The sequence below is a fragment of the Rhamphochromis sp. 'chilingali' genome, assembly GCF_963969265.1.
Source record: "Rhamphochromis sp. 'chilingali' genome assembly, chromosome: 3".
Classification (NCBI taxonomy): Eukaryota; Metazoa; Chordata; class Actinopteri; order Cichliformes; family Cichlidae; genus Rhamphochromis; species Rhamphochromis sp. 'chilingali'.
This window is the reverse complement of record NC_137931.1, coordinates 31113154-31135340: the sequence shown is the minus strand read 5'-3', so window position 1 is coordinate 31135340 and position 22187 is coordinate 31113154. Positions and strand designations below refer to the sequence as shown.

Sequence of the window (22187 nt, the reverse complement as noted above, 5' to 3'; positions counted from 1 at the left end):
TAAGGTTGAATTATGGGGAGAAGTTGTGGGTAAATCTCATTTTCCCAAAAATGCAACGTCTGTTTTATAAAGTTTGATATCTTTATGGGGATTTTATTTGCCGCAAAATCACATTTCGAATAAATTCTAATCCTGTATACTATTTTATTAAACAAGAATCATGGGATGTGGAGCTAAGTAGAGTCTGGCTGTGACAGACAAGATTTTAACCATTTAATTCTAAGGGTGCCAACCATAAATTCCAATTCTGGAGTTTTGATACCACCTTTATTGTATCCCTTCACAAGCTGAGATCTTTCTATGTAATGGGTTTTATTCCTCCACAAAAATTCGAACACATTGCTATTTATGGTTTTCATGGTATTTATTGTTTTTTTATTTTTATATCGTTTACGTGGCGCAAAAAAGGTTGGGGACTGCTGTACTAGCAGGTTGCTGAGTAGAAATCCTTGTAGTGTTTTGAAATATACCACTTTTTCCATCAGTTTCCTTGTCAGGAAACAACTTCCTGTTCAGCAGAAATGCCTCTGGTTTCAGTGGTGTGTGTGAGAGCGTTTCAGTAGTGTGTGTGAGAGCGTTTCAGTTGTGTGTGTGAGAGCGTTTCAGTAGTGTGCGTGAGAGCTAAAATTTCAGTAGTGTGTGTGAGAGCCTTTCAGTAGTGTGTGTGAGAGCGTTTCAGTTGTGTGTGTGAGAGCATTTCAGTTGTGTGTGTGAGAGCGTTTCAGTAGTGTGTGTGAGAGCTAAAATTTCAGTAGTGTGTGTGAGAGCGTTTCAGTAGTGTGTGTGAGAGCGTTTCAGTAGTGTGTGTGAGAGCTAAAATTTCAGTTGTGTGTGTGAGAGCGTTTCAGTAGTGTGTGTGAGAGCGTTTCAGTTGTGTGTGTGAGAGCGTTTCAGTAGTGTGTGTGAGAGCTAAAATTTCAGTAGTGTGTGTGAGAGCGTTTCAGTAGTGTGTGTGAGAGCGTTTCAGTAGTGTGTGTGAGAGCTAAAATTTCAGTAGTGTGTGTGAGAGCGTTTCAGTAGTGTGTGTGAGAGCGTTTCAGTAGTGTGTGTGAGAGCGTTTCAGTAGTGTGTGTGAGAGCGTTTCAGTTGTGTGTGTGAGAGCTAAAATTTCAGTAGTGTGTGTGAGAGCGTTTCAGTAGTGTGTGTGAGAGCGTTTCAGTAGTGTGTGAGAGTGTTTCAGTAGTGTGTGTGAGAGCGTTTCAGTTGTGTGTGTGAGAGCTAAAATTTCAGTTGTGTGTGTGAGAGCGTTTCAGTAGTGTGTGTGAGAGCGTTTCAGTAGTGTGTGTGAGAGCTAAAATTTCAGTAGTGTGTGTGAGAGCGTTTCAGTAGTGTGTGTGAGAGCGTTTCAGTAGTGTGTGTGAGAGCGTTTCAGTAATAATGTCCCTTACGGCACCTCATATGTTGGAATGCTACTAAGCAAGTAACCCAGCAGAAGGGGGTACAAGAATAGGAGCATTAGGTGCAGTTACTCCAGCAGATCCCAGGAACAACATCTGAGATCTCTGACCAGAAGAGCGCAGTCCTATGAACAGCTAAGATACTGCACAGGACCCTCAAGGACCCCATCATCATGGTTTGATATGCCATGATGATTGTTGACAGCGCAGATGAAGAATGATTTTTATTATTATTATTTTTCTGGAGTTTGGACTGGACACATGAATATTGGTTACATGGCTTTGGTTACATATTTGATTAGAAATATGACACATTTGCAACGTTTGCACTGAGCCTCATGTCCCCCTACTGATGATAAAATGTGATATTGCTTAGACCTGAGCAAAGTCCTTGGGCACTTGCAGATGTGGAAGTCTACCATGGTAACTAACTCAGTGTGTGCTAAGCAAGTAGCCCCCCACTTATTTAGACCACCATTGGCTTGAACTGAACTACAGACTGTCATATCCCCAAAACATTAAAAATCTTCTGTATAGTTAAGGTTTTACTTCGTAGTTGAAATGTTGGAAGTTTCAGAGTGGAGAAACGCAGCAGAATAAAGCCTCATTTACGTAATTCTTCACATACTTAATTTCACAGTTTTAAGCCCTAAATTCATATATGATTGCACTGTCATCAAGAATGTGGGGATATTGTTATCTTGCCAGAGAGACTAGATGGTTAGCACTGTGTAGACTGATGAGATGATAGATAGGAATATACTCACCAGTGGGATTTTCAAGGATAGAAGGGAGCCATCATAAAGAGTATAAAAATGTGAAAAGTGTACCATACAGAATATCCATCGACAGTCTCCTTGTGTGAACAAAGGCCACTTATACATCTGAAAAGTCTGTCTATAGAGACATCTTTTCACAACATAAGTAAGATGCCCATGTTGGTCTTGTTTGAAATCTGAGAGCAGAGAGCACACAAGGTCACCATCTTCTACGCTTTTTGTGGAAAAAAAAAGGTTACATGGACACGTGCCATTATATATACTGAAGTCAGAGGTTCATAATAGTGGTTACCTTCTCTCTTTACTCTATCTCCAGACTTAAATGTAATTAAAGAGTGAAAGGAAGCTATTTGGCTTTGCCACTGATATGCCTAATTAATCCTGAAAATGTACAATGGATTTTAAGTGTCAGTCAGATATAAGGTGTAATTCCTTCATAGACACACACATTTAGTTTGATTTCCTCAGTGTATACTAGTAATTCTCAGTGCTGAAATTAGAAATGATCTACCTATCTTTGAGCACTGCTGTTGAGGACCAAAGGAAGCCTTGATACTGGGCGCTATCTGAACAGTAAATTAATGGAGATTTATGTCAGATCAGACTAGACCAAAGGCAGTTTTGTATAAAGGGAGAAAAAAGGAGCATAGTGATTAAAAAAAAGTTGAACAAAACGTGTTGGGTGGGGGGTTCAATTAGCTCTGGTTGTTTGATCTGAGTACCCTCCATAACTGCCAGTCATGAATACTGCTGTGCTCCATGCTGGCTGTGAAGAATCCATTAAATATCACTGGTCCTTTGCTGCAGGGGGCTGCTAAAACACCCAGAAACTCACTCACACAGCCGTTTCACATCCCCTAAATGTGCTCACAGTGAGCATTTAGAAAACTCAAAAAAACCCAAACAAAAACAACCAACAGCACGAGTTACCAACCATTTAGCCTATACATAAAGAAAGACACAACAAATGTCCTGATAGCACACTCGAAATAATAATCACTAACAGTACTCTCTCGCACAAGTGTAAAAAAACCCTTTTCATATACAAAAGCTTTCAGCAACTGCACTTTTTTCTGTCACCCCCATTTCCAGTGAATGTGAAATTCAGAACAGCACTTTATTGTGGCTCCTGCTCTCTTAGTCTTGTTAATAGCCTGTTTACTTCTACTTTGCTTCGCTTCTGTCAGTCAATGGCTACAACCAGGGAAAACCTACAAAACCACGAAGCAGCAACAAAAAAGCAGAACCAAGTAACATGACTTCAGTCTGCTTGTCTATCAGTCTCCTCTTCTTTATTTCAGTAACACGTACACACACGCTGACTTAGCTGTTTATTGAGCTAACATTTTAGTGTTTTCTGTTTGGCCTTTTTCCTCATCTAACTGTACATTTGTTGTTTAAAATATAACCAGTTTTCAAATGTTGAAACAAGTTTAGCAACAGCGGTGGCAGCAAAGAATCATCATAGTTTGTTGTTAGGAAACCATCACACATGCTCATGTGAATTTTTAGAACTCAAAACACTTTTATTGACATGTGAAAGGCTCTCCTGGATCATGTTTCATGTCAGTTCTTCTCAATTCCTTGAAATTTCCTTTGCTGCCAGCAAATTAACATGAGCAGTAAACCTCCTCTATAAAACGCTGCTTTGCAGTAGATTGATACGTTGGCCATATGGTAACAAATGAGCCATCTTTGGAAAGGCGTCGAATTTGACAAACCAAAACAAACCAAAACAGCAGAACGACTTTGGAGCGGAACTTCGCAGCTGGGTTATGATTATGTGTTTCTATTCGATTATACGTTTCTGACTATGAGAATCAATATGAGCACAACCTAACATACAAGATATTAATTCAAATTCACTTCAAAAAACAATTTATTTATCCCCAAGGGGGTGATTAAAAAAGAACAGAGAGCATCATATGAGACATAGAACATCAAACAAATATAAAAATAAATACAAAAAGTCAATATAAGAAAAAGTCAAAATAAATGCGATCTCGGGAGGAGGGGGGGGGGGGGGGGGGGGGTTTAAATGGAGTTTAAACTAACTTTAAAATGGTTATTTTTATGAGCTACTATCAGAATCAGGGGCTCAAGTGAATTGTTCCTAATCCTCTTATTTTTTTTTATCTTGGTTAAAATTATAAGGTGTTCAAATTATACTATTTACGTGCCAGCTTTATCTACAACCACTGCCATTAACCAACCCACACACAACAGCAGCCCCGCACCAGGGATTATTTATCATCATTCACTATCTGTTAACACACGCACACATCAAAAAGTATTTATTTCACTGTCCTATTCCTCCTCCTCTTCTTTCTCTCCATCTGGTGCTTCTCTGTATTTTTAAACAGCAGAGATAAGAGCCCTCTCCCACCTGTTTTCTGACTAAGCAGGAGAGGCTTGTAAAAAAAAAAAAAAAGCATTGAGAAAATCAGCACGTTCACCAAAGTCAAATTTATAACTTTAGGACATTTATAATGCCACCTGGAATTAAATTTAATATCAATTTAATAACCACAATAAAAAGCCCCAAATCTGTCACAGCCAGTCTCTTTCTGATTAGACACAGCTGATGAGAATAGTAAAATTACATGTAGGCATAAGGAAAGATGACACTGGATGACAGTCTAAGAACAGGGTGTCCAATTGTGTATTAAAAAAAGAGATAAAAAATAAAATAAAGCTTGTTCCAAAAATGAGTAGCAGCACTACTCTGTTTCCATTCATCCTTAGCACCGTACACAATTCAGTTGATTTATTTAATCTTTTTAAATAATCTTTAATTTATTTAATTTACCTCTTTCTCACTCATAGCATCCAAGCAAAAATAACATATAACACATAACATAAAACATAATAAATAGAAAAAAGTGTAAATAACTGCATTTAATACAAAATGTTTAAAATTAAGATATTTAATATAAATATATAGATTGTTTTTGTTTATGTTCTTGTTTTTTTGGTAGTCTAGCACAGTGGTCCCCAACCCCCGGGCCTCGGACCGGTACCGGTCCGTGAGTTGTTTGGTACCGGACCGCTAGAGTTGAGGCTCAGGAGTGAAATGTATGGTTTTCAGGGTTTTTATTGGTTTTCAGCGTTATTTTGTTATCGTTTTTATCGTTAAATCGGTTTTCCTGGGTCTTGTCACGTGTGTTATGAATAAATCTAATTTTTTTCTGTACCGGTACTAGTTTTATTTTGTTGTATTTATCCACGACACCTTAAAGTCCGGTCCGTGAAAATTATGTCGGGCATAAACCGGCCCGTGGCGCAAAAAAGGTTGGGGACCGCTGGTCTAGCAGACAGCTCCTTAACCGCCACTGACAGCAGCCTCATAGCAATCAAAGGCCACGTCCCTAATATCATATTTCAAATGTTAACCTTTGAACAAAATAGGATTATTATAATCATTATGATTAATCAGTTCACTGTAATGGGACCTCAGGCCACTAAAAATATAACAAGTGAACTTTTTGAAAAATTTGCCCCAATGCTCATAAACTTAACAAACATGTTAACATACACAGTGAATTATTCGGGTAAAGTTTTTTACTTGTATATGACTGATTTTATACAAACTTATTTGGATAATACACGCTCTATTACTTAAGTTTCTTAAGCATTTAAATAATGATGCAACTTCAGACTAACAGTGTCTTAGTGAACAGATTTGTGTTTTTGCTCTTTTTCTAATTTAACACATGATCTAATGGTCAGAGGCAGCATTCAGAATATAGCTAGCTAAACCCACAGCAGAAAATAAAAACTCCTAAATATACCTTTAGTAACCATAGTAACGGTTGCTCCATCTTTCCAACAACACATATAATTAACGAAATATTAGACTGATGACTGAAGAGCAAATAAATAAATAAATAAGAAACATGATCTACTTATCCAAACAGGTTGTTCTAATGATGGAAAAATGCCAAAGATTTGTGTTTTTTTTAGAATATGGACAGAACTTAGACTGTTATAAAGTCCTACAGTAGGTTTAGAAGGATGGCTGCAGTGGGTGATATTACCTTTTTTGACAAAAAAAGATTAAGTAGGAATTGAGTAGCGAGAGTAGCCGAATTAAATATCGGAAGCTTCACGTATGAATTATATAAAACTCAACAGTCTGGACCAGCGAAACCACAGCACATTTCTTTCAACTTTTCTTGTTCTGTGCTACTAATTGATGGTGTAATTTCCTGCTGCTGTTTGTTTCTTTGTTGGATGGTTCACCTTTTAGCTACAAAGAAATGACACTCATTTCTAGTACGGTTCTTCAGCACACCACTTATGTGCAAAGTTGCCAAGACGGTGTAGCTTTCATGCTCATAAAGTGCTTTTGAATTGAAATGACAGAGAAGAGAATCAGTGGAACAGACATATGGGTGATGAAGAAATAGACATAGGGGCTACAGGCAGGTATAATAATCAGTCATCTCTCTCTCTCAGGTTATAATCTGTCCATTAGTCTCAGATGAGGAAGCATAACCACTCAATCTAGGCATTAATGGGACAATGCTTACATACTTAGACAGAGCCACTGAACCCGAGCCACTGAGTGATTGCCTTAGTGGTACAATGAATGAGACTTGAAGTTAGAGCTACAGTACGTGTCATGAAGAGCATCTCTCCATCTCCATCTCCATCTCTTTCAATCTCTGATCATAGTGTGTGAATGATTGATACACCTTGGCTTATAGATTTATTTTATCACGAGTCTGAAGAATCAGCTCGGTACAGTGTGCACCAATCAAAATGTATTCATAGAACTCACTCGGTTCGACAGCGTGCTTGTTTTCCTCATGCATAACAAAACTAACATTGCATTATTTTTTTATTTTTTTATTTTTGACTTTGAGGCTGTGTGAAGGCCGCGTGCAGGGTAAATGTATTAAAGCCTTTGTTGTCCATCCTCTTTGAATAGTCATCTTAATATTCAAGGACAGTCTTTGCATGTTTGGAGACTGTGACTGAATAAGCTGATTTTGGCTCAGAAGGCCGGAGCTGTGCAGCATGCTAACCGCTGAGTATTTGACAATGTACATTTTCATGGGTTTCAATTCATCCCTTGACAAAACTGCTATGTTTTCTAGCTAACGGCACACATTTTTTAGGTTTTATAAATGCAAGTGTGTTTATGCAAGTCATACAACAGGGCCATTTAATTTAGTCAATTAATTTAGCTTCGAATTGATAGATTATTAACTTGACCTACAGTACAAGATACCTGCTCGCTCTAGCCAGATTCCACACAACATTTATTCAGTATAATCCAAAATATCCATTCCTAATGTCAATTATATCTTATAATTAGATTGCTTAGTGAATGAAATTGATTTTTTGGAATAACAGAGGATCGGCTGCATGCACAGAACAGATATTAACCTGACGATCCACAGGAAATGAAGTTTAATAAATTAAAGTAAAAAATGACCAGAGATTTCAAGGAAAAAAAAAACCTGCTTTACTGCAAATGATCTCTCAAAGTGAACGTGGAATCTGTATGAAACACCTCAGTGGTTTACTACAGTCCATTAGCCAAGGCATTACAGCCATACTGGACTGTTATGAATCTGGTGTTTACATCCATTACAGATTTCTAATTTCTTTTCAGTTTCTACACACACACACACACACACACACACACACACACACACACACACACACACTGATACAGATTCAAGACCACCTTTTCGATACAAGGATATATACTGTGCTGAAAGAGGAGAACCAAGAACAGTAAGAGCAGAAGAATGAGAGGGTGCAGAAAAAGCTATGGGAGTTACAACAAAAGGACAACTCAAGAAGACTTAGTTTTCTCAGGGCTGATGTAAAAGTCTGAGAGGGATTACATTTGACACTTTACTGGATTTACAAATTAAAATAATCAAAGTCAGTATGTTGTGTAATCATGAGAGAAAGACTTTGGTTTAATCAGCTGAAACAGTTCTTCATTATTCTGCATGTCCATGTGTATGTGCCTGCATGGAGAAACATTCTGCAACTCTTTTGTTGCATGTTGAAATTGTTGTGCATCCTTATGATATCCTTTTTTCCAAATGGGGTTTAAGTTAACTTTGTAGATTGTTTTTCCTTTTAAAAAATATGAAAATCTTTTTGAGAGTCACAGTAATTAAGTAATTGGTCACTGAAATATATTAACACATATGTTCTCTGGCAGCCACATCACTGTTAATATCTTCTTCAATGGTTGCAATATGGGACCAAATTTGTATTATGTATTTAAAAAGCTATAGAAAGGTGTGGACAGAGTTTTTGTATCCTTATTGTGTCTTTCTAGGAGTTTCCCTTTGATAGCTCAAAACTTTTGGGAAGAGCATATTTAAATGAAACCTACAAATCTGATTTACTAAGGTGTGCTGCAGGCAATTTGTTGCAAATTGCATTGAAGTCAGTGCAGTAAAAAGCATGTCTTTTTTTGCGCCTGAAGTGACTGTGATAGTTGCTGCTAGGACTGTGGATTTATTTGAAATGCCAGGGGAGGATGTTGTCAGGAAAAGCATGTAACTGGTGTGGGTGGATGGCTCGGTGCTCTGAGAGCGTTGCCAAAGCTTTGGATCTGTCATGTAACTCTTTACTGAGTCCAATGTTTTAAATGCACATGCAGCTTTTTTTAAACCTTGGATATATATAACACTGAAATGTCTGTCAACTTGCAGAAATTCATGATGTGTTAAATCGATATATAATATCGACTTTCATAAATACATGCTGCCTCATAGAGGAAAACAAAAGCAATGCATGGATTTACATCCACGGCAGAGTAAGGGTAACTCATTCTAAATAATGTTTCAAGTTTGTCTGCACATCATGCAGCTCAAATTTTACACACTTATTTCAGGTTTATCACATTTATCCAGAGAAACCTATAATGCCTACCTATAAAGTCCCCTGAAAATTTTACCCTTATACCAAAAACACATGGACTCTCCTCAGCGGAGAAACACTAAAACCTGTGCTTACGCGGTATTATTTTGGTAGGTACATTATTCGCTCATTCTTTGAGTCTGATAGCGAATTTTTGCTACTCTTTACTGGCTGGCTGTGTTAGAATTTAATGCATTGTTAGTAGATCACCCACAGAACTGTCCACTCTCATCAGTGCATTTTTGAGATTGTGGTCTCAGGTAAGTCTGCCACTTAGTGAATCTGACTCTTAGTCTGTCCTGGTCAAAATTTGGACAAAAGTTACTTAATGCATTATTTCAATGAGCATCCTGACAAAGGGGTTCTACAGTTTTGCAGTTTGAATGGTGATATTTTAGCCTGCACTGTGTGAAACTACAGAAAGCTCTGCGGTGTGTGTGTGTGTGTGTAGTAGCTGCTGTCATGGACTTCTGTGCAGATGCATAACTCATTTCCACAGACCAGCCACCTTATGCATCATTTCCTAATTTACACTCCCCAACAACCAACATGAACACTCCCACAGATACATAAAACAAAATGCTTTAAGTAGGCTATCTTTTACAGCTGCACCGCTGCAGGCCTGTGGGTCTCAACACATTGTATGAACTGGTCTTTGGCTTGTTAGCTAAACACACAGACAGCAACTGCACAATTTTGACATAAAGAGCTGAAAAGCAGACTACAGAGCCCTTTGCTTAAATATTAGCTACCTTGGATTCAGAACAAAGAAATACAGTTATTGAACTCAGATTCTTATTATTCCTAACTCATTGTTATGTCTGTCTAAAGCGGTAGATACTCAGGCATAACTGCTACTTGTTTTCAATCTGAATGATCATCTTATGCCAAATAATTAGTCTCTTTTTAAAATAAAAACCACAACTAAAAACTTTTTATTGTTATTTTTCCTTTTTCCTTTGCACACTACTATATGTGGATATGAAGAAGCAAATCTTTTTACTCATCCAGCAGACAAATATAAAGTCATATTATGATATTATCTTGCTTATGCCCACTTTTCTTCTTTGACTGTTTTGTTCTCCATAACAACTGAAAGAAATACGAAACTCTTCATCTTCAAAATGCGCCACACTTTTTTGCTACCTTTGTTTGTGTGCTTTTTAGTGGAAGTCAGTCAGTATATAGTACACCTAGCCTCATCATTCTCTCCATGCACATACCACTAGACTGTATTTTATCATCACCGCAGTTGAAAACACATGATCATCAGTGTTACCTTTGAGCTTGTTTTGAACATCCAGGGCGATGTCTAGAGGGTAAAATGGCAGCACGGGATCATTGACCAGTCGGAGAATTGCTTCTGCAGTCATCTGTGGAAACACAGCCAAACAAATGGTTTAGTAAGTTAGCTCCACTTTCTTTTTTCTTGCCATTCCCGCATTCAGACATGACACCAGCATAGGTGGATAATTTTCTCAATTAAAAAAACCCAAAACAAAACAAACAAAAAACCAAAAAAAGAACTAAAACAGTAGTGGGCCAGTTAGGCTTTCTACTGTGCCAGTCATAAGGCTTACATGTGTGCTACACCTTTTACTAAGTAATTCTTCTGTCAGATTATGATTGCCAGTTGATTGGGTTTTTCTTTACTTTATGTTTTCCTGTCAAAGTTCTCTTGTCAAATGAATTTTAAATGAGAGATTACAGATTTGTAATGGGTGGTTGGTTGGCTGAAGTCCTTGTGACTGTCATCACTAAAAAAAAAGCTCACTTAATGACTTGTCACTTTGTATCAGTCCCATGCATATTGCTAATAGGAAGCTCCTCTACGTTTGAGCAGCTTCAGGGGCCATTATTATCTACTTATAATCACTGATGAACACAGAGTGGCACAGATAATGTAGCCATCTAATGGTTATGTGAAAACCTATGTGAAAAATTTGGTTTCCAAATGTTATTGTAAGCTAGCAAACTCAGCTAAATAGTATGGAAGCCCATTTCTGCCACTAAAAAAAAAAGTATCCATAACTCGAAATTTCGAGTTCTCTTTCTCGAAATTTCGAGTTAGCTCTGCTAGTCAGTAATCTACGTGAATGATATCATTTTCTTGTTACCCAGAAGGATATGGTGCAGATGAATGTGCATTTAAAACTGGATCACAACAAATTGGCGCTTTCGAGAGTACGTTGGCTGATAGTAATGCCATGTGATTCAGCTAATAACACAAAGATTTCATCATTTGTGAAGCCACGCTGAAAATACTCAGCAATTTGTGCAATTTGTGCATTCATGGCTGTAATACTGGTAGCTTAGCTGTAGCATTTGTAGCTGAGGGCTTCAGCTTCCGGGTAACAAGGAAATGACGTCATTCATGTAGATTACTGATTGGCAGAGCTAACTCGAAATTTTGAGAAAAGTAAGTCAAAATTTCAAGGTACTTTTCTTGAAATTTTGAGTTAATAAGTTCAAATTTCATGTTATGGATACTTTTTTTTTTTTTTTTTAGTGGCGGAAACAGCCTTCCATACAATAGAGCCCAAATAATGTATTGCATGTATTGCAAACTTTGAACTGTTACAGTTCAATGTCAACTTCCATTGATCCAGTTGACTATCTCTTCTAACTCTTACTGTCTGCTTCTAATGGCACTTAAACCTAGAAACACTTTTCAACAGCCACCACTGAATGTGTTCACAGCAACTTAGCAGTAAGTCACCTTCTGGTGGAATGTATGTTACTGATAACATTCAAAAAAGGTAACCTCTTTTCAGGTTGGTTGCTTTCTTCTTCTAGGATTTGGTATACATCATAGTCCTATCCAGCTGGAAAATTGCAACATGTTTTTGCTCTTTCAGTGCCTTTAAGAGTATAATCCACATTCAGCAACAACACAAAATCAAAAACAATGAAGCTTAAATGAAAGAAATGAATCACCTTCACTTTCACGCCAACATTTTAACATCAGATTTTTAACACCTTTCGGTTATGTGTGTAGAATGTAATTGGTGCTGAGGAGGATGTAAAATTTCAATGAGTCAGATCATGTCTTGTCCTTTAAGCTATTGCCAGCCACAGATCTGATTCTGCACCCAATAACCTGGTGGTCCAGATTGTAAATTAAAAATCTGACACTCTATGCAACATTGTGCTTTTCATACTGATTAGATAACAGCTGTCTTGTGAGGGAAAATAAATAATTGGGACACCTCTGGCTGCAATGTGAGCAAGCATTTATGGAGATTCCCGCTTGTTCTGGCACCCCATACTGAGAAGCATCATCCAAATTACAGAGAGTGTCTGTCTGGCTCTGCTCTCACACTGAAGTGTCTGTCATCTTGATGCAAACAGATCACTGCCACTGATTCAGCCACTCTCTTCACAGGTAGAGGACTTGGCATGGCTTCCACTTGTTTTTTATTGGGTGTATAACATCACAGTGAGCTAACCAATTACTTGGTATAACATCACAGCTGTGATTATGGATATATCGACTCTTACTCTCCACCTAGACTATATTCTTCCCACAGAAAGTAAACCCAAGTACATCCTATTTTGTATTTCACAGTGACACGTCGTAACTAGAATCACTTTTATCAGCCAAAGACATCACAAGAAAGATTTAATCTGAGCCATGTTCATTCGCACATTAAGATGCCAGATAGAGAACGTGGTCTGTTCCTCTTTTTTTCACCTTTCTTTTTGGTGGAAAACTAAAAAAGGCACCAACCTTTTTCAAACCTGCTTTAATTTTTCTGTGTTTACTGGAGAGATGTAACAAAAAAACTAAGTGAGTGGACGGCACGGAGTGCTACCGTTCCAGGTGGAATCACATTGTGGATTTTTGATTACCATATTATTAAAGAATTTCAAATTAGCACCAGAATCTTACTGTAGATTATTTTATGTCTCTCAGCCAAAACAGATGAACTCAGTATCATTGATTATCATCTTTTAATGGCACCTTTATAAGGCTCTGTGATCCTTGGAGAAGTGTTGCGTGCATTCATGCAGGTGAAACTTTGACCTGCACCACCTAACTTAGCATTCATTTCAACCACTTCACGGAATAAAGCCTCGTTTAGCAAGTTAATAATGCAACAAGAGCAAAAAAAAGAAAAAGTTCAGAAATGATCAGAAACATGTCAAAGACTTCAAGTGGGTAATCTTGCAAAGCCAGCTGAGCATCTCTAGTATGGGAAAAACTGAAGTGGCAAAAACTCAGTAACCACCTGCACTGCCAATGGAAACTATATTTGCTTTGCAAGTTTAGTTGATGTCATGTAAGAGCAGAAAAGTCAAAAGCATTTGTGTGCACAAGACTGCATATGACTAATTCTTGGAGGCATTAAGCACCAGTGAAGATCTAAAAAGTTTTAACAGAAAGAAACTGAAAATGATTCATTTGTTTTTTTCCCCAGTTATTTGTGAGTAAAAGCTGCAAAGTTTTCTTGTTTCCAATTTTTGAGCAGAATACAATGACGGCTCCTTCTGAAATCAACAGATGGCCCAAACTGGTAGCGGCTGGTACTTAGTAATGCCAACAGAACACGAATGTATGCACCCTTTTAGTGTCGGGAGTTTATCAAACCAGTCTAAAAGTATATTTTTGACTAAGAGAGAGCTTATGACCGGAGATGCTTCAGGAGTATGAAGAACTCGCAGCACAAAGGCGGCATGTATGTATACATATATCTGTGTGTGTGTGTGATAAATATATATTATTATATATTATTGTCTGAAATGTGCTTTGAAAATAAAGTTGCCGCTTGTAAAATGTAGAAAAAGAATAGATAAGTAAAGGTCAGTATGCAATACGTCTCTCTCTCCCTGTTTGTGTGTGTCTGTGTGTTCCAGTTGACCTGTTTCATTTCTGGCCAGTGAGCCTCAAGTCTGACTCCAGTTGAGCAGACGCTTGGATGATAACCTCACTACCAGGTTCATCCGCTCAGAGGCACACATCACTCATGCAAGTGTGAACACGCCCTCTCCGGGCCCTCACAGGTTGAATGTGTTGGAGGTCAGCTTGGCTAAGACTGGATTGAGGAGGAAGGGCAGACTGCCAGAAACTACAGCTCTCGCATTCACACATCCCTTGTGTAACTTGTTAACATCAGTATTTGACTTTCATCTGAATGTTTGCCATCTTAATGGAATTGTTGGAAAAACCCAAATCATGTAAGGGTGGTAGTGGACCACAAGCTCACATGAGCATCTCTCATGCTTATAATGTAAGCTAATATGTTTTTCACTTTATTTAAAACGGATGATTTCCACTTTACAGTTAAGTCTATTTTTTGAGTCTTCCTGTAAAAAAGAATGGCTGAAAGGTATCACTGTAAAAAATAAAAACCACTGATTTCAATTGAATACAGACACAAGATTACATAGTGGAGGTAAGTCTTTTCTCCTGTAAAGTGAGCAAAAACACAGTTAAATCTTCAGGTTATTCATGATCAATGTATTAAAATAAGTAAATAAATGTTGCAAGTCTTGCTTCTCAGTCTCAGGTCACACAAATATACATTAACTTTCACTTAGTTTTGAGCAACAAAAGTCGACATCACGCTGCTGACGTAATAAGCTTGCAAAGTGTCCTTCACTCAACACTTAGCAGGCAGCTAAAAATGCATAACTTAATATCTTTGTATTTGTTTTTAAACAACTCGGATTTAAACCATTTTAAACTGTGGTTCTGATAAACTAAACTGGAAATACACATACAGAAAATACGACAAATTAAATAAAAACGCCACTAAGTGTCTTGATTAGATGTTGGGCAATTACCAGAAAAGCTTGCCTGACATTGACTCTGTAAGTCTCTGGATCTCCACTGAAGGAAAGGAACAACTCTTCTTAGAGATATTTCCTCTTTTGGAGTCAACTGATTACGCTGCTGAAGTAGTCTGCTGATTTTCCCCACCAGCTTCAAGGACGTGGATTTATTATCCACACATTAACAAACAGTGATTACACAGTTGCCATCACAACAATGAAGGTGGAGAACACAGTCTAAACGCTGGTCCAAAATCTTCCATACATGTTTAGACTAGTTTATATCTAGAAGCCTGTTACAGGAAAAATGATTCTATGTTTCTTTACCTTCTTTTAAATGTACAAAGATGCCTTTTGTCTGCCCTTTGCCTATGGTTAGATTAGTTTAGAATTATCTTTTTAGACTTTCCCAGCAAAGACATCTTGTTTCTGGGACATACACTGCAAAAACTCAAAATCTTACCAAGTATATTTGTCTTATTTCTAGTCAAAATTATCTCATTACACTTAAAATAAGACACAATCAGCTACAGGGCAACATTTCAGTAAGCTAAAGGAACTTGTTTCAAGACAGTGAATCTTGAAACTAGAGAAAAACTAGAGATTTTTCACTTGTTCCACTGGCAGATTTTTTCACTTAATACAAGATATTTTAGCTTAAAATAAGTGAAAAAATCTGCCAGTGGAACAAGTGAAAAATCTCTAGTTTTTCTCTAGTTTCAAGATTCACTGTCTTGAAACAAGTTCCTTTAGCTTACTGAAATGTTGCCCTGTAGCTGATTGTGTCTTATTTTAAGTGTAATGAGATAATTTTGACTAGAAATAAGACAAATATACTTGGTAAGATTTTGAGTTTTTGCAGTGTATTGTTTTAGATTGTTTTATCTCTCACAGCTTTCTCCCAGCTCTCTGCTGACGAGACTAGCGCCACATATGGAGTTGTTTATTTTATCTGTTTTGTATTTTCTTATCCTGTTCTCACTGTCTTTCCTATAAAAAGTGCCCAGCCTCTGTACACGTTGTGAGTTGTTCTTGGCAGCTCACCCGTGTACACGTTTGATAAAGAAAGTAACTTTGTCTCATTGTGTCTTTATTTCTCCTGGGTCTTTTACAGAGTTTTCCCCCAACATTTCTTGGTCCTTCGGAGCCGGAGCGCCTCCATCGTGTCCCATCTCCGTGACCAGTCCACGTTGCTCGCCTGTCGACAGCTCACATACTAGGTGTGTGATAAAAGACCAAGAGCGTTAAATTCGAGTCTTGGCCAACGTTCTTAGAAAGCGACCCACGGTGGTGGGGCCCGATCGAGGTGGACCAGACCCGGCGACACTGACCAGGTAGATACAGACACACTGACACAATCTTGCGTAAAAGCGTATTTTGAATTCAGGGAATTTAAAATAGCGGAAGTAGCTCGTCGACTGGTAGCTTTGGAAGCTCGTCGACTGGTAGCTTTGGAGCTCTGGGTAGCTCCCCCAGCTGGGTCTAGACTGGGTCTAGGGAGTAAGTAGCTCTGGGAGCTCCCCTTATCATAAGGGTTCCGGTCGCGCGCGCGTCGAAGCTGTGAATGTGGGTGTGTGTGTGTGTATTGTTTTAATTAACGGAGCAAGCTGAATTTTCACGGTCCAATAAGAGACTGAGCTGCTCCTCCTGTGTTTTTTCTTTTACTGCTGTTCACTGACGTGCTGGTGAGTTGAGAGAACGGTCGAGTTCCGTCTCGTAAAGTTCACACCGCTTTTGGAAATAGTCCGAAAGTAGAAGGGCGTGTGAGCAACCACTCTCGTCTCTAATACCAGCGAAGGTGATAGCAGCTGTATTGTGTATATATTACTTAAACAAAAATAAGTAAATACATAAATAAGATGGGTAATCAAGCAAGTGAAATTAAAACTCACTCCTGCTGACGAGCAGTGGTGAGAAAAGAAAAGTCCAGACGCCGGACAAAAACAGTGTCTGTAAACTGAGAGATTTAAGAAAACAAAATATAAACAGTCAGAAGAATAGAACTCAACTTCCAGTTTAGTAAAACCAGAAGACGAGACACTGTGCAGTTCCCACAACCCTTTTAGAAAGCCATCACTCATTCCTGCAGCCGCATCTGCAGCACCACCCATATCAGGAAGAACTTAATAATCCCTTATTAAGTGAAAACTAGAGATCAAAGTAGTTTGAAGTAGTTTAAAAGGGTTGAAAACAGACCCCACTGAGTAGATATAAATATAAAAAGTACGAAATAAAGATGAAGGGAAAATTACAGTAGAAATGATCTTTAGAGTATTTGAAATTAATAATAGCAAGGATAACAACCTGTAAAGTGATATTAACAATGAAACACAGTTGGCATGATGACCATGCCCAGCATGTATAAAATGAATATAAAGCAAATAATTCACACGAAAATATTTTAATAAAATAAATAAGGTATATTAAGACTGTGTCACTGTTCAGCCAAGGACAGTGTGTGAAAAGGTAACTGTCTCCACCCTGGGAAAAGGATGATTCTGCAGGTCATCTGAAGCCCTTGATGGATACAAAATAAAATATAAATAATATATTATAATAGACCTGCCTGGTCCGCCATGCAATAGAGAGAACAAATGTGACCGCAGATTGGATGAATTCTAAATTATCTGTTTGCTGAATAAGATGATCCTAACTAACAAATTGGCTCAGTAGTAGTATAATGGTACACACTGATAAAATATTATAATATGCTATTGCTGTTATATAAGACAAAGAGGATAATATTAACAATGACATAATATTAATATGAAGAGGCACCTAAATCGGTTATGATGTGAGGTGGATAACTGTTAAGCAGTAGTCTGCATCAAGCTTAAGGTTTGCTGAAACTCAGTGTAATGACATGTGAGATGAAGACAATACAGAGAATAACTAAACTAATGAAGTGCATAGAGGCACTTGACCAGCTTGAAACCTATCATCCTAGAATGACACATTGCTGAGATAGAGCACACCTATAATAACAACCAATAAGCAAAACCCTGTAGACAACAGCTAAAACTACAGGATTGAGAAGCTGAATTAAATATGTAGACACTGCTGATGAGCATGTTCCACATTTTCTTTTCTTTTTATTTATTTGTTTCTTTTAGAGCAGAAGCTGTTGTAACACACCCGAAGAAAGACTCTAGGTCTGACCAACCGTCTCAGTCGTGGGCAAAAAGATGACAGTCAATAAAATTCTAAAAGATAATTTATTGACGAAAAATATATCAAGAGATAAAAGATAAAACAGTCCAGTGTCCCATTTATGAATTGTATAAAAACACACAGTCCCAAGGCCAGAGCCAGCTATGCCACACAGCCAAGTTGCACTCCACATGTTGCCTTTAACAGGGTTAGAAGTTGTCCTTGGAGACCCACCACCCTGCAAGCATATAGTCAGTGGTCACTCAAGCCTCTGCAACCCAGCTGCCTTTAGGCTGTGGCATATAATAGGCCCTGGACTGCACAGAGAGACAAAACGACACACTTAATATAAAATTCATAGGGCAAAACCCATCCATCCCAAACATATCTGATTTCATCACATTACATACCTGCACAGAGAGACAAAACGACACAGCAGTGTTTGTAGTGTGGGCTATAAGTAGACCAGTGTATCAGTGCAATCAAGTACACCTGCCTCTAATTAGTCCAACCCCATTCCAGCCATTGGCTCACCAAAAATGTGACACACACACAAAACCACTCCCAACCCAGTGCAACTTCACACAATAATATGGAGCTGAATTAACACAGGCACATTAGTCTACCATGTTACAAGCTGCATGCTATTACAAGCCAACATATGCAGACTTCTGCCTTGTACGGGTGGCAGCATTTTTTCTTTTTTCTTTTGTGTCCTGACACGTTTATGTTTTTTGTTTTTGTTTGATTATTTTGTTGGTTTTGGAAACGAATTTAAACGAACTTGTGACAATACTTGAGAATCACAGTGACACATAGTGATTAGGCATATGATTGAAAAATGCCTAGGTTTAGAGCTGTGAGCTATGAGCTGTGAGCTATGCAAAGTTAAATATATATATATATATATGTATAAATGGGAAACAACCCTAACTTGAAAGTTTGAAATGTGTGAGATCCATGAATTGTTTGACAAACTAGAAATTATTCAAAACTGCCTTAAGTGAAAATGTAGTGTTGCATCTATTCTCCCAAACCAAGACAAAAAAAAAAGAAGAAGAAGCATTCTGTAACTTAAAAATAAGGCTGACTGTTGACAATAGACTAAAACACTAATTCGCAGGTGGCTATCAGGAACAGAGAGGCGAGCAAAGTCACAAACACCAAGGCTGCAGACAGCCACGCAGAAACAGCAGATAACATAGAGACAACGCCTGCTAGAACCGTGGAGAGGAAGGTCACTTCACACGAGATTGTAGGAGTAGGCCACAGAGAAATAATGCAAAACAGTTTTGAGGCAGCCACTTAAACTTACAGTTTTCAAAGGACAAATTAGTTGTAACGTCAGCTTCAGGCCACACAACTGTACACCAATTAACTGCCCCTTTAGAACTAGTACATACAGCAAGTGGCCGCAGGTGCTTTATTAAATGCATATATGACCCGTCGTGTCCAGTAAATTTGCTAGGTAGAGACGCTCTGACAAAACTTAAGATAGCAGTCATGCCATTCTTTTCTGGTATTAAACCTGAGTGCATGCTAAATGACACCCGCCACATCCACTTTCCAGAAACCGACCGAGTATCACAACATTCTGAGATTTAAACAAACTCCAGGCCCAGATCCACCTTATGATCAGCAAGTGTGGAAGCTAGGAGAACAGCATTTGACCTTACAGCACAGGCTGAAATTGTGTAGGTTACGCAGTAACCACAGATAGTAAGATAATAGAAGCAAAACCACTTTCTTCTTCATATTCTGCACAGAGCGCTGAGCTGATAGCTGTGATACGCGAAAGCTAAATACACAAAGACAAACTAATAAACATACATACAGACAGCCAGTATGTTTTCTCTGCTGTGCATCATTTTGCAAAAATTTGGCATAACAGAGGAATGATTACACCAACTGGAAAACCGGTTCAGCATGCCAACCTCTTACAACGCCTACTGACTCTTTCATTACTACAGGCAACAACTTTGCCGACAGAGCAGCAAAATAGGCGGCACAAAAGACAAACATCACATTGATGGCAGTAAACACACATCAGATTCCACTGGATGTGTTGAAAAATGAACAAAAGCAGCAAGCACAGCAGAGCAGGCAAAATGGCTAAAACACGGTGCAGTTCTGACAAACGACTTAATGATGTGTTATGGCAAGCCAGTGTTGCCAAAAATTCCTCCACAAGATGGCGGCATTAGTGACTCATGGCTGTACGCATTTGTCATCGGGGGGAATGACCTGTATTGTCAACTCTCATTTCTACACTATAAATTTTGAAACCTCAGCAAAACAATTTGTCAGAACGTGCATGACGTGTCAAAAATATAATGCTCAGGGAAACCTGAGACCACACAATCCATATGGACTTTATTTAGCTAAAGGAATGCCAAGGGTAAAAATACGCCCTAGTGGTTATAGATGTATTCTCAAAGTGGCCAGAAATCTACCCAGTGAAAAAGGCAGATACAATTTCAGTAGCAAAATGTATGTCTAAGTTGTAGGAAAATAAAGAGATGATTGTAAATAACGAAAAACGTAATGATGTCTATCAAGTGTCTTGCAGATTACAGCCCGGTGTCTGGGTTCTGATCAAGGTGCTCCAAAGGAAAAACTGGAGCGCACCCAGGTGGGAGGGACCACACCAAGTCCTCCTCACTACACCGACCGCTTGCAAAATTGCGGAACGACCATCCTGGATCCATCAGAGTCACTGCAGGCGAGTCAGTGAAGCCATCTAAACACAGCTGACAGCAGGCTTGCCCACTTGTTGTGATCTCGCCCGGTGGAGGGGTCAGCTTTCCTGGCCGGGGGGTCTACTTGCGACAGGAGGGTGTGTCCCGTCGTCATGAGGTGGTGGCTCTTAATAACTGCAGTGGCCCTGACCATGGCCGGGCTCCTCATCTTTGCTTCCGTGAGGGACAACAAGTCACGCAATATGAAGAAAAGGCAGACACTGTATGACAAAGGACAGTACACCAAGTTTCCCCATGGCTACGCCACTAACTTTTGGTGGCAGTTTATGAACACTACAGCTCACTGGAATAATAAAACTGACTGCTATGCATGTACCCATATGCCCCTATCCTCGCAGACGTCTGGCCTGTGGCCGTACAGCATACCTGAAGATCGCAGTTGGTGTCTGTTGGGCCTGGCAACACATCCAGGCTACGGTACTCTTTGGTCCAAGGCCAACTACAGCATCCCAGCAAAAGCAACCTGGAGGTCATCATCACCCACAAATGTGAACTGTTCCGGACAGACCTACCTACTGACCTGGCCCCAAGTCTCAGACCCACTGCCTGATGTAATTCTACTGAACAAGCTGAACGCAGCGCAACTGCCAGTATGTGTGATGAACAATGGATCGCGGGCAGTGGGGGAGCTGCCTACTCACCTATCTACCGGATGCCACTACAAACAAAGACTCAGTACCAGACAGGATGTGCACGGACGGCACCAAGCAGTAAAGGAACCAGAGTTTCGCATCTGAGGAGGAGTGAAATTCTTACAGAGCTTGATCCCCGGCATTGGAGCTGCCGAGGTGCGGGATCATGTGGAGATCAACCGATATGCTCTGCTACGACACATCAACTTGACTAAGACCCTGGGAACCGCCTTAGCAGGAGAACAGCAGGCCATCAGAACGATGGTGCTGCAGAACAGACTGACACTAGACCTGCTAACAGCATCACAAGGAGGAGTTTGCAAGCTGATCGGGGAAACATGTTGCACTTTTATCCCTGATGGATACGAAACTGGAGGAGACATTTATGAAGCTTTGCAGAATTTGACCGCTCTGCAAAAATATGTCACTGACCACACACCTGGAGCAGCTACAGCACAAGGCTGGCTGGACTGGCTGTTCAGCGGTTCATGGCTGGCTGCTGTAGCAAAGCCATTTTTCCTTCTAGGTCTCATCATGATAGCACTGCTCATATTAGTGTTGTGTGTGTTGCCATGCCTAAGAGTAATGATTTCAAAGATGATAACAACTACAATGACTGCTTATGTTGCCGTGCCTCAAGGAGAACAGCATCCCGTTGCAATTCTGTTAGAGGAGAACCTGTAATAGCTGCTAATAAATGACGTGGTGATTAAAAATGACTTGTCAAGTGATCATGCACTGATTAACACATTAGTAGTTTATGCAGGTACAACATAAGGTTTATATTCTTTTTCTTTT

At 39.1% G+C, this 22187-nt stretch overlaps 1 protein-coding gene across 1 annotated transcript in view; it reads right to left on the bottom strand.

Moving 5' to 3' along the window:
* The window catches only part of naaladl2 (N-acetylated alpha-linked acidic dipeptidase like 2), a gene marked incomplete at its 3' end in the record, with an annotated part of 348164 nt that overhangs the window by 28316 nt on the left and 297661 nt on the right, over positions 1–22187 (bottom strand). The window contains exon 13 of the mRNA XM_080877950.1: positions 10353–10446. Within this exon, the coding sequence (XP_080734076.1) occupies positions 10353–10446 (94 nt within the window). The remainder of the gene's footprint in view (positions 1–10352; positions 10447–22187) is intronic.